The sequence below is a fragment of the Trichomonas vaginalis genome, chromosome VI (assembly GCF_026262505.1).
Source record: "Trichomonas vaginalis G3 chromosome VI, whole genome shotgun sequence".
Taxonomy (NCBI): domain Eukaryota; phylum Parabasalia; order Trichomonadida; family Trichomonadidae; genus Trichomonas; species Trichomonas vaginalis.
In genome coordinates this window covers 17567603-17580689 of record NC_067208.1, presented here as the reverse complement: position 1 = coordinate 17580689, position 13087 = coordinate 17567603, and the positions used below count along the sequence as shown (strand labels likewise).

The 13087-nt window shown below is 34.1% G+C and overlaps 2 protein-coding genes and 1 pseudogene across 3 annotated transcripts, besides 2 other annotated features; 1 reads left to right on the top strand and 2 right to left on the bottom strand.

The window, feature by feature from the left end:
* Positions 1-3711: part of a mobile genetic element that runs on past the window's edge.
* Positions 1035-2635, bottom strand: TVAGG3_0883470 (annotated as a pseudogene). The gene has a single exon. A coding segment is annotated over exon 1 (1601 nt).
* Positions 3712-7778: 4067 nt separating the features above from the next.
* TVAGG3_0883450 (ankyrin repeat domain-containing protein 39-related family) lies at positions 7779-10384 on the bottom strand (the record flags this gene model as incomplete). Its single annotated transcript, XM_001316614.2, has 1 exon — positions 8582-10384. One exon carries the CDS (start codon positions 10382-10384, stop codon positions 8582-8584), a length of 1803 nt encoding a protein of 600 aa, XP_001316649.1.
* Positions 10385-10876: 492 nt separating this feature from the next.
* Positions 10877-10965: a mobile genetic element.
* A 53-nt stretch (positions 10966-11018) lies between these two features.
* On the top strand, positions 11019-12326 carry TVAGG3_0883430 (uncharacterized protein; the record flags this gene model as incomplete). Its single annotated transcript, XM_001316615.1, has 1 exon — positions 11019-12326. One exon carries the CDS (start codon positions 11019-11021, stop codon positions 12324-12326), a length of 1308 nt encoding a protein of 435 aa, XP_001316650.1.
* Between the last annotated feature and the right edge of the window lie 761 nt (positions 12327-13087).

Below are 13087 nucleotides of genomic sequence, written 5' to 3'. Positions count from 1 at the left end.
TGTTTAAGGTCAGTTTACAATATCGTCCTTGAGGACTTTGTAAGTTTGTTGTTATAGAATTATATGACTCAGGGTTTTTAGTCGTAATAGTATAAACCACTATGTCTTCTGCCATTTACTTAGCAAACAAACTTTAATGAAATGTTGTGGTCGTCAAATATTTTTATGACGTCTGGGAAACTATATTTTAAGTTCAACGTTTCACCTCCTTTCATAACGTATATCTTGTCAATGACATTATATGAAACACCACAGCAAGCAATGTCGGGTTCTATTTCTTTTGATGTTATATATCGTCTGCCTCTGTCAAAAGTTTCAATAGTTCTTTCAAAACTTCATGAGGTGCGATGACATATGAGTTCACTTTTACAGGGTTGTGCTCAACCAAGTTTAACATTATACCCAAAGCCTGACAAATCTTCTCCTGAGTTTTAAGTTTGTCTTTAAGTTGTTGGTAGTCGTTTCGAATATCTGCAACAGAACTTAAGTCTCTGCTAACTTCAGGATATGTTGGTTGTTCTTTTACAGGAACTATTGTTATACCATCTTCGTCTTCGTATGGTTTCCCCACTTCAACATCTCTTTCTTTGACATTGACAACAACACTTTGACTGTTTGTTTGAGTTGGTGAATTTAACTTCACATCTGCCATCGCCATTAAACCTTTTGAAACACTTACGCTTCTATTTTTCGGAAATGACATTTTACTTAGAATAAAAAGATGGACGTATTTGAGTATCTCTTCGAATTGAAGCAGAACAAAGTTTACACACACAAACAATACAAGTTCATTGACAGAATAGTTCTTTATACAAACAATGGAAAATGTTATAGAATAGCAGTCTTTGCTGAACCAAAATATTTTCATAAAGCAAAGAAAGTTGGTATAACTGAAATGGTGAAAGTTCTTGAAGCAGACAAAAATATAACAACAAAACTTACAGATATTTCTAAAGGTAAGTTTATAATACAATATTATATCAAAACTGGCGTACTGTCAATATTTGACGGAGAGAAGTCAGTTCAAGAACAACTTACTGACCTGCTGCCAAAATCTGCTCGATGGAAGCTGTCGTTATACCAATCTGTGGAGCCCCAGCAGGTTTCATCGAACGAATCTTCAAAAGAGCATCTTCCGTGAAAAGTGCTATTGGTTTTGTAAACTTCTTTGCTTTCAATTCATCTGGACCGTCTCTGTCACCAGTATATTGTATTTGAACTGTACCAACAGTTGAAATACCACCCATAAAGTCTTCTGAGTCAGCAAATGGAATGCCAAGCCAAAAGTTTGAACGGTCTCCATTTGTATATTGAGTGTTTTGAGCTCCTGTATGGGTCCATACTTTCACATATGGCATAATAGAACTTTGCATTTCAGGGTTAATGGTTGTTGTGAAGTTGTTGTTAAAGTTCATAGCATCTAATGTCAAGTTGTATGACCTCATATCCTCAACTGTAGAATATTCTTCTCTTGGATAGTATTTGCCATCTATGTTTATATGATATTTAATACCGGGGTTGTAGAAACAAGAATAGTCATTTATAGTTCGTCTGAACAGTACAAACATAGTATCTGCATGTTTCATTGCAGTTGTTAAGGCAATATCTGTTCTTGCACCTGGGTCAGCACTTTGGTTTCCAACTTCACCTGCAAAGTCTTTGACAGATATTTGGTGTATAGGGAACATAAGTGGAACTGCAATATATTTGGCAGCTAAAGCATTTGAAATATCTGGGTCCAACATATAGACTGCAAGTCTGCTTTCTATTCTCTTGCATTCAAATTTTTCGCATGTGAACTTAACTGGGTCCAAGCAGTTCCAGCAGCATTGAAGTAGTAGTTTACTTCAGTGTTGAGGTTTGAGAAACCAAAGTCTAAGTCAACTTTGTCTTTGCAAAAGTCACAGAACTTGGCTCCACCAGTTCCAGCTACAGCAATGCTGAATGGGTCTTGCGTTGGTGCAATGACTAAGTTATTTTTGCTTGGAGTAAGTTCAATAGAAATTTTTCCTGCCCAGTTTGGCAAGTATCTTAAAACCTGAAGATGAGGAAAGATGACAAAGGAACTCTAAGTTTTCAATTTTACTTTGGTTACTGCTGCTGCAGTTTGTCCAGAAAGGTTAACATAAACTTCTGGAACGTTAGGGTCAAGTCTTATTTTCTCAATAGTTGCATACTGGTCTGTTTGTTCTCTAGCTTGTGGTTGTACTGAGTTTCTCAAAGCGAACCATTCATAGTTTGCCCATTTACTGTCTGAACTAAGTCAGAGTTAGAATATATCTTATATCCCATGAAAAACTTCTGGAGCATATTGGTATCCGACATAGAAAATTCCATTGCAACCTTTCTTGTCAGACAACTTGGCAGAAGGTTTTATTTCAATGTCTTGTTCCACGTATAAGAAAGAGTTGTCAATAGAAATTATATGAAACCTGTCGCAAGCAATATCTACTGTTGTTGAAGAACCTTCTCCAAACTCACCTACGTTTCCATAAGAAACAGCAGTTGTATATTCGTAAGTTCCAGGAACTATTTCTGACCTTCTAATGGCATTGTCGCATTCGTTATACCATTCGGAAACATTTCCATTCATGGCATCCAAAACTGTTGGCGTTATATTCTGAGCGGCGTACATTTCATATGGGTAAAAATATAGAATAGTTGGATTTATATGTCATAATAGAACCCACGTGGACCAAGCTTTACTTTCTTCCTGACTGAGTTTTTAACTCTTCTTTTTCCTTCATTGCCACTACTTTCACTAGATGAAGTTACTTCTTCACTACTTTCACTTTGTTCTACTCTTCTTCTTTGGTGTCGCTTTGGTAACTTGCCTCTGCTTCAAGTTGTTGCCATCTTTGCCTCATGTTCACCTAGTATGTTGTAAATTTCCCATGTCCTTTTTGCTTTGGGCTCTGGTCGCCCATCTCAGGTAACCAATATCCTAGAAAGAGTTTGTCATAGTTTGTATTTGAGTCTTTGCGTATTGTTTGCATGACTCTTTCCTGAGTTTCCGGTTCAAGCTCTTCAAACAGTGCCTGTCCATATGGAATATGCTCGTTTCCAAATATATGTTTTTGTAGCCATTCTGGTTTTCTTCCATGTTACCAACTATCTTTGTGAATGGGAAAGCTTTTACCCCAATCTTCAGTCTTGCGGTCGTTTATTTCTGTAGTTGGTTTTATTTGTCAAGGAACATGTTTTTTCAATACTAACATTTCATTTGGTACTGTCCAATTGAATTTTCTTAAATATTCATCCTTCTTCTCGGTTCATTGTCTGCAAAGTAAGTTTTTATGACATTTTGTAAACTTTCGTTTGCAAGGTCATGTACAATAGGTTCTCTTCCTTCTCCCTCCCTAACTTTCTTTCTAAATCTCTTCACCAAATATACCATCTCTATGGTTCTGTGTAGTTTCTTTGAGATAAATGTTCTAGAACGTCAGGTGTTATATTTCCATCAGCCATGTTCATTTCATACTGGTCCAAAATATCTGCATGTTTCATATCTTTCAATGGCATTAAAGCCGCGCTTAAATTATCCAGCTATGTCTCGTTCACCATTCAATTCCATTGCGTCTACAACTTCTTGGAATTGTGGTTGTAAAGTTTATGAACCACCTTATCCGGGTTAGCTTTATGACCCCTATCTCATTGTAGTTCCATCGTCTGCAGAAACAAAAGTAGGTTTGTTTCATCTTGGCTAGGTTCTGAATGAACTTTAAATCAATGTTTTCATTTCTATATGTTTTTTTCTTGAAATTTAACCTTTTATTTTCACCGAGTTCATCCGAAAGATTGAACGTTAAATGCTCGTAAGTAAAAAGGGTTTTTGTATTTGTGTTACATTTTCTTTCAGTGCTTCCATTCTATGCTGAATATTTTCATCTTGTGTTGGAGTCTTTTGTATGTCGGCGACATTTTTCGATATTCTTCTACTATGTCAGCGAATTTTTTTAGACTCTTGGAAATATTCCATATTCTCCGCATACTCTTGTTGAGGTCAAGATTTTTCGGCTGTTCCAAATCTTCATCTAGTTCTGTGAAGTTAGTTTCCAAAGGAAGGACTTGTTCGTTTCCTTCAGGCTCTTCTAGCTGTTGTTGCTGAACTATTTCTTCCATGTCTGGTTGTATCTGAACTTCTTCCTGTGGAGTTTCTTGTACCTCATCTGCTGGCATTTCATATATTCCGAGACCGTTTTCAAACAATTTCCCTATCTAAGTCATCCGGACTCATAAAACCTTTCTTCTTTCGTTCCGTCTCTATTTTTTACGCGTTTCATGACGGGAGTTGAATTGTCATTTAGCTCTGACATCAAATATCTCGGAGTAAATTCGTTCATGTCATTTGGATGATATGCTATTAAATCATATCCCTTAGCGAGCTTGTATTTCCAGGTTTGAATTTATATCCGTTTGGTGCTGAGCCATAAAGCTAAATAGGTCCGGGTCAGTATTTCCATCCTTGAACTTTCTAATAGCTTCTTTATATCTGTCACTAAAGTCAATACTATCTGGGTAACCATAGTCTTCCTTAAGCCTTTTTAAGAATTCTTGGTTTCCTTGTTCTCTACTTCTTTTATGTCCTTGCTCTGGTTGTGGAGGTGGTTGTTGTGCAGGGTTTTGAACTGTTGGTTGTTGTGTTGGTTGTTGTGTTGGTTGCTGTGCTGGTTGTTGTGTTGGTTTTGGTGCATGCCTGTGTCTGTGTCCATGTGACGATGTAAATGTTTTAGGTAGTCCTGGTGCAGGTGCTTCTCTTGGAGGGTTTGGTGGTATATAAGTTCCACTAGCTAGTATATAAGTTCCACCAGCTGGTATATAAGTTCCACCAGCTGGCACATATGTTCCACCAGCTGGCACATATGTTCCATCTGCAGCGTAATGTCCTACCTGACTTTTCGTTTTTAAGAAAGCATTTACTAGGTCTGTTTTGGTCTGTTGTAACTCTTTTTCTTGACTTTTCACAACAGTTGCTCTAACGGCGTCATAGGCACTTTGAACTGCCTGTCTCGTTGCTGCATCTGTTATTTTCGTCATATTTTGTGCTACTTCTTTTAACTCTTTGTCGAAACCTTCAGACTTCAGTTTCTTTCCAGATGAGAAATCGTTCACTTGTTTCACCTTACTATGAAGAGCTTCGAAGGCGTTCTTAAAGTCAGCATTTGTTAAAGCTTCATTTGAACTGTCTTCATCCGCTTGTATTTTTGTCCTTATTGACCCTATAAGTTGGGCTGCTTTAGCGTTGGCTTGGGCATCTAACCAGTCATTGTTAGCTTTTATATATTCTGAGCTTTTCATTGCCTTTTGCATAGCCGCGTCGTTATTTTTACTTTCTTGTGCTAAGTTTTCATACTGTACGGTTTGGTTTTGCAACTGTAAAAGTTTTTCTGCCTTTACAGTTGCTTCAACTTCTTTTTTATACTCATCGCTATCCATATATGTCTTCAGGGCTTTTTGTTTTATTTCTTCATCTTTCAGTACTTTATATCGAGTAGTATGGTTTTTCAAATTTATGACATCTTGTTCCATTTTTGCTACTTCTGCTGCTTTTTCTGACACTTTTTTCGCATATTCCTCTGTACTTAGTTCTTTCAGTTGTTCTTCTTTCTTCTTTTTCTCTACGTTTAACTCATTGAGTTTCTTTGTGTGTCTGTCATATTCTAGTTTCTTTTCGTTTTCACTTATTTGCTTCTGTATGTCTATGTTTGACTTTTTGACATCTGTTATTTGATTTTTGAGTGAACTCAAATTCATTTGACTTTGAGGGTTATATGCTGTTCCGTCTGCAGCTCCACCATAGCCTGCCATTTTCGCTAAAAGTGCCGCTCTTAAACCTCCACTCTGTGCACCAACAACTCGGTTTAAAAGCATAGGATTGCTTGACATTTGTTGCAACATAGTGGGGTCATTCAGCATTTGTTGTTGCAACTGTTGTTGTGGTGTCAGTTTTACTATTGGATGTTTCAATGCTCCCTTCCTCTTACGTATATTCTTACGTATATTCTTACGTGACATTTAAGTGAAGTTAAAAAGAGGCTTTTGACAGATGTTTATATGACACTTTCTCCGGTTTATAGGACCTCTCTCATATTCTATCTTATCGTATCTAAAATCATCGTAAAGACTTTGTTAAGTTCTTCATCTAATTTCTCATGAACTTTCTTGTAAATGTTTTGTAAAGACTTTGTCAAGTTCTTCATCGTAAAGACTTTGTAAAGACTTCTTCGTCAATGTTTTGTAAAGACTTTGTAAAGACTTCTTCGTCAATGTTTTGTAAAGACTTCTTCGTCAATGTTTTGTAAAGACTTTGTCATGAACTTTCTTGTAAATGTTTTGTAAAGACTTTGTCATGAACTTTCTTGTCAATGTTTTGTAAAGACTTTGTCATGAACTTTCTTGTAAATGTTTTGTAAAGACTTTGTCATGAACTTTCTTGTCAATGTTTTGTCAAGTTCTTCATGAACTTTCTTGTCAATGTTTTGTCAAGTTCTTCGTCAATGTTTTGTAAAGACTTTGTCATGAACTTTCTTGTCTATGTTTTGTAAAGACTTCTTCGTCAATGTTTTGTAAAGACTTTGTCATGAACTTTCTTGTCAATGTTTTGTAAAGACTTCTTCATCGTAAAGACTTTGTCAAGTTCTTCTTCATCGTAAAGACTTTGTCAAGTTCTTCTTCATCGTAAAGACTTTGTCATGAACTTTCTTGTCAATGTTTTGTCAAGTTCTTCTTCATCGTAAAGACTTTGTCATGAACTTTCTTGTCAATGTTTTGTAAAGACTTCTTCATCGTAAAGACTTTGTCAAGACTTCTTCATCGTAAAGACTTTGTCATGAACTTTCTTGTCAATGTTTTGTCAAGTTCTTCTTCATCGTAAAGACTTTGTCAAGTTCTTCATCGTAAAGACTTTGTCAAGTTCTTCTTCATCGTAAAGACTTTGTCCTCTAACCATCTCATAACGGTTTCCAAACCACTTTTATCGGATGTAAAGTAAAAGCATGGATGGTTATGTAAAACGTCTAAAGTTTCTAAAGAGTCTCTCAAAGTATATTTCTTTGAACGCCCGTAACTTTTCTGTAGCGACGATAGACCCTTACTTGTCCGGACATAGTTCTACTATTTTGAGTCCTCTACCAAAAAGTTAACAGCAACGACTTTCAAAAAATTTTAGGGGCTAGAAGGCACGAAGTGCCTGGAAGCCCCCACACCCCAAAAAAAACCTCATTTTATATAAACTGCATGTTATACTAAACATCTTCAGGGGGGTAGAGGGCGCAGCCCTGGAACCCCCAATGCCTTTTTTTTTTTTTTTTAATTTATAATTATTTAGTCATATTTTGCATAATTCTAAGTAGATTTTGTAAAAAATCAAGAAAGAAAAATTTTAACGTGCTTTATTTTTTCTTTTTTATAATAATACATATTATTATATAATTAACATATTCATAATGTTTCACCCTTTCAAAAATATAATCCTCCTCCTCTCAAATAAACGTACATACGGGTGGCCTCTTTTTTCAAAAAATTAAAATTTGAAATTTTGGGCTCAAATATTAGAGATTTTTTCAACCTTCAACGATATATGTTGTCTATATCAGACCTCCTTTCTTTTTGATACTTAACATTGTTCCTAAATCTTAGCCGTTAAGGCTGTTCTGAAAATATTTTTTTTTCGAAAAAATTCGAAAAAAATTCTTAAAATTCAAAAATCCCTTAATTCCTGAGGATTTTGGAAAAAAGTTTTTACATGAACATGTGTATATTATATGAAGTATATTGATAAGGTAAAAATCAAATTTTATTGCATATTCATCGAGAAAATAAACTAACGAATCCCTCAAAATTGAGAGGGTAATCCTCCTCCTCTCAAATAAACGTACATACGGGTGCACCCTTAATACAGAATTATAACAAAAGCAAAAACTCCCTATTGTGGAAATTTTAGGAGGAAGCAATATTGATTTCAATTTAGTGCACCAATAGAAGACAGATTTGTTAAGTAGTGTAAGTTCTTTGCATTCACTGAGATCTGCAGTTTCCAGATATGTACCAGAGAAGCAATTTTTGCTGATACTTAGAACGCGGCTATTTACTTCAAATGTAAGAGTTTTTATACTATATTTACACTTTTCAAAGACATTTTGATTTATTGTTAACACCGTATTTGGTATCAAAGCATCAACAAGGTCCCATGTACAATTAACAACAGTTTGATTAGTTTCATCTAGGAACCCAAGAGATCCAATACTTGTGGAATAAATGAATAAAAAGTAGATGAAAATTTCCATGGTATAATTTGACACTTTATTCAGATTGTATTCAAAAATTGAATGATTGACCATTTATAATTATAAAATATTATCAGATGTCTTTCTTAACCAAGAAAGTAAATGTTTGAAAAAAATAAGGTTATGTTACAAATTAGGACGGTAGAAATTGAATTCTTACAGTGCCTTTTTCTCCTTTAAAAAAATATGAAATTTGGTTTTTCAATTGTAAGATTTTTATTTTTTTATTCTGTATAAAAACATCATATTCGTAAAAAATTAAAACAAATAAAAGCTAAATATACACATATATATAATTACTTAATCAATTCCCTAATTTCGTCTTCACTGGCTAAATCTAGTGGAGTTTTTCCGTCATCATCCACTTGTTTCTTATTTATTCCTTTCTCAACTAACAGTTTGATCACTTCCACATCACTATTTGACACAGCTATATGCAGAGCATTCATAGACATGTTATTCAGAGCGTTTATATCCGCTCCTCCATTCAAAAGTGCCTGGCATATTTCTACATTTCCTTCTGACACAGCTTCCAGCAAAGGTGTATTTCCATATTTTGTTTTATTCTCAGTTTTAGCTCCTTTTGCAATGAGCGCTGCCACAATTTCTGCTCTTCCTTCAGAGCAAGCAGCAGTCAGAGCTGTTTCACCTCCATTATTTGCGTGTTCCAAATCAGCACCGTTTTCTATAAGTAAATTAACTAATTCGAGAGATCCTGTTCCACAAGCTTCGATCAAAGGAGTATCTCCATAACGAGTCATTAAGTTTACATCAGCACCTTTAGAAAGAAGTAATTTCACAATCTCAATGTAATCATTTTGAGCAGCAACATACAAAGGAGTTGCGTTATCTTTTCCGCGTTCATTTACATCGCATCCATATTGTAAAAGAATGGAAACAGTGTCTTCACTTCCTGACTGTGTTGCTAAATACATTGGACCTTTTCGATCTTTGTTCCGAACTTCAATGCTGGCACCTTTTTCAAGGAGAAAAGTGACAACATTATCAGCGCCATTTGAACAAGCCATTAATAAGGGGGTGTCACCGGAATCCGTTACATCAGAAATGTTACTTCCCTTGTCAACCAAATTTTTGACAATTGTTAATGCTCCTGCCGCACTTGCGAGTATCAAAGGAGTCTGGCCATCTGGTGACCTGGCATTTATGTCCGCTCCACAGTTGATTAATGTTGGAGTAACGCGTTTGTTACCGTTTTTGCAGGCAATGCAAAGAGGTGTGAGCCCGTCTTTGCCTTTAGCTTCGATTTCTGCACCGGCAAGGACAAGTGCTTCGATTGCGTTCTTCGCGCCGGCATCGGCTGCGATGTCTAAGGCTGTTCTTTTGTTTTTAGGGTTAGTTGCTTCTAAAGGAGTTCCAAAAGCAATCAATTCTTTAATAGTATCTGGTCTGTTGCCTTGGGATGCTTCCATCAATGCGTTGTTTCCAAAGGCATTCGTGTATTCGATATCTGCCCCAACATGTAAAAGAAAATTGACAATGTCTGCTTTACCGTTGAAAGCAGCAATAGTAAGTGGAATGTCGCCTGTCTCATTTGGAGTGTTAACATCGAAGTCTTCGTTTGTAATTGTATATTTGACTGATGACAAAAGGCCTTTTTCACATGCTTTGTAGATATTTGGCTCGTAATCGCTCGGTTTTTCGATAGGAAGTACCTCTGTCTCGTCTAATTCATAGCTGACATTATTTTGATTTTCACTCTTCAATATTAAATTGTCTGACTTAAGTTTTTCAAGTTGATCGTGTAAATTTTTATTTTCTTCAAGTGCTAGACGTAATTCTAATTGCAATGCGGTATTTCTGACCATTGTTGCTTTTAATTGATTTTGAGCTTCTTCGACGTCATCCATTAAATCTTTGGCTTGAAAGTCCTTTATTTTCATTATTATGCGTGTGATTGTGTTTGCGCCAATGGAAGATTTCCTCGACATGATTCTGGCAATGATTGGAATAGGTAATTGATAAAATTCATTTTGTTGTGATAGTTCTGTGAGATTACTTGCAGCTGTTTTGATTTCCTTGCTACAATCTTCATTAGCATTTGCTTTCTTGATAATATTTGCTAATAAAGACGAATCCATTTATAAAAAAAATTATTTTTTATAAAAATTTTGATTCAATAGAAAATTGTATATAAACGACACAAATTATAAGCATAATATGTACAATCAAAATTACATAGATTTTAGAGAAAATGTATAAAATTTTTTTCACCAAAAAGATCTCTCAAAGATATTCTTCATATTATGATGTTCTTATAATAAGCACTTGAATCACAAACAATCCCTTATATCCTTTTGGGTAAACACTTCAAAGATTATAAAAAGATTATAAAATGCTTACTACCTTTGAAAACGAGCTTTCCACACGGCCAAAAAGTGACATGTTGCTAAAGGAATCTAAAGAAGAAATCGGTTCATCAATCAAAATTGATAATACATAACTTTAATTTTAAATTTTTATTGTTAAGTAAGTGTTGAATCGCATTACAAAATGCAGAGAAGGTTATTAAAGGCATTTTCATCAAAAATTCTCAAGCTAAGCGAAAATTTTTTTCTAAAATGTTTAATTCTGTTGCGATTCTCTGGTCATTGATCGGGCAGAGAGCGAGAAATGTTCACAAAGTGAGTGAGCTTGATGTATGCCTACTCACTACAAATATCTTCTCTAATGAAAAAAAGGAAATGTAAGGTGCAAAATGAAAAGTGACAGCTAATGTCTTCTGCAACTACAGGATCAGCGACAGAGACAATAGTTCATATAGGAAACATAACCTCAACTGATTCTACGTCTACGTACAACACTTTCTTTTCTAAGAAATCCCCAAAACCAAGTAATTCGAGTAAAAGTCGGAAATCTAAAAACCGAATACGTAAACTCGAGCTTGATATATATGAACTTCGTCAGAAGGCAAAGCAGATGCAGAAAAATCTGAAAAATATTAAAAACACTCAATTAACGAATCAAGAATTATTATTAATCAAAGAACAGATAAAAGATTCAATATCCCAAACTGCACATTCATCCATACAATATCTTATGAGTGATTTAATTGAATGTTGTCAGTCAAATGCTCAACTTAAGACTCAAATTGACACTTTATCATTTGAAATTGAAAATGAAAAGCAAAAACGAGAGTACATGACCGAATTATTAAACTACAAAGAAACTGATTTATATTCTGACATTGATATTAATTTTCACGTTCATAAGCCGAGTATTTCCCAAATCGATAATCAAAAATTGAAATTCGAATCAAAAGAACTTATGAATTCATTATCACAGTTAAATTCGACAATTTTATCCGAAATGCGGCCAAATTTTAACACATCTTCCACATTAGAAGCAGCGAACGAAATTAATAAAAGCTTACAATCAAAAATGAAACTGGGACGGATTATATGTTCCTATCCAGAATACGATATCAAAAAACTCAACCAAAACATTACTACATTTAAAGAATCTAACGCTATCATTGAGCGAGACGTGAACGAATACAAGGCTCAAATAACAAAAATCTTGCAAAATAATGAAAAACAATCAGCAGAATTGCAATCTCGCAATCAAGACTTCGAAAAGGCAAGTTCAAAGGAATTGAACTACCTTGATAACAGCATACAAAGCCTCACGTTTAGAATTAATCAATCTGTTGAGCTTTTTGATCAAATAATTTCAGAAATACAGCAAATATCAAATAAATCCTATGAAATTGAAGAACCACTAAGCGAAACCGCTTACGAAGATCAAAATACATACTATTATGAACAAGAATATGAAGCATCAATTGCTTCCTTGGTTCAGCAAAAACTTACATTGCTGGACGAATTGAATAATATGCAAAAGCAGTACTCTGAACTTAGAGAGTCGGCAACGGCAAAGGAAGAGAGTTTGAGACAATCAATTCGAAAAATGATGCATCAAGTTAAAATTAACAATCAACTCTTGCATAATGGATTCCCAATACCCATGGAATCTGATTCATCAGGTTTAATGTCTCTAGACATGATGTCTTTTACCAAATAGATTATATTATATATATTAAATGTTTGTAGATATACTTTAAAAATAAATGTTTGAATTATCGTCTATTAATCAATACATTTTGCATAAAATTCATTTATCATGAATAATTTAAATAAAATGCGATGATTAATTAGCAAAATTGCTTGATTTGGCATGTTTGCATGTTTTTCTTTCTTTTTCTTTTTCCAAAATTTTTTCAAAATCCATTCTTGCAAATAGTAAAACAATAAAATTTTCTTCATTATTTTGATTTTGAAAAAAATTTGATGGTGAAAATGTGGTTGTTATTAGTTTTGGGATCGATACATTGCTTATATTTTACTCACTAGATAGTATTTCATTGTCAATTTCATAAAGGCGCCCATGTATTTTTTTTCATTTTATTTTTTCTTACTTTTCGAATGATAATAAAGCAAAATAATTCTAAAACGACAAATTATCTCACTTATATTACGGCACACTCATTTCAAATAAATTTTTGTTTGTGATTTTTTTTTAATTTTAAAATTTAAAAGATATTTTAATTAGTAATATTATTGTAAAATCAATTGTTAATTTTGATCATTCACAAAAAATTGAATAAATTAGATATAATCCTAGTATGCACTAATTATCAAGATTTTACGTTTTATTTGAATTAAATAGCATTTTCTCTCAAAATTCAACCTTTCACTCATTCCTTTCAAAATATCACATTGAAAAACTTTACAATACAAATTGAAAAATCTCCTCTCAAGATAAATAATATATCGATCCAATAT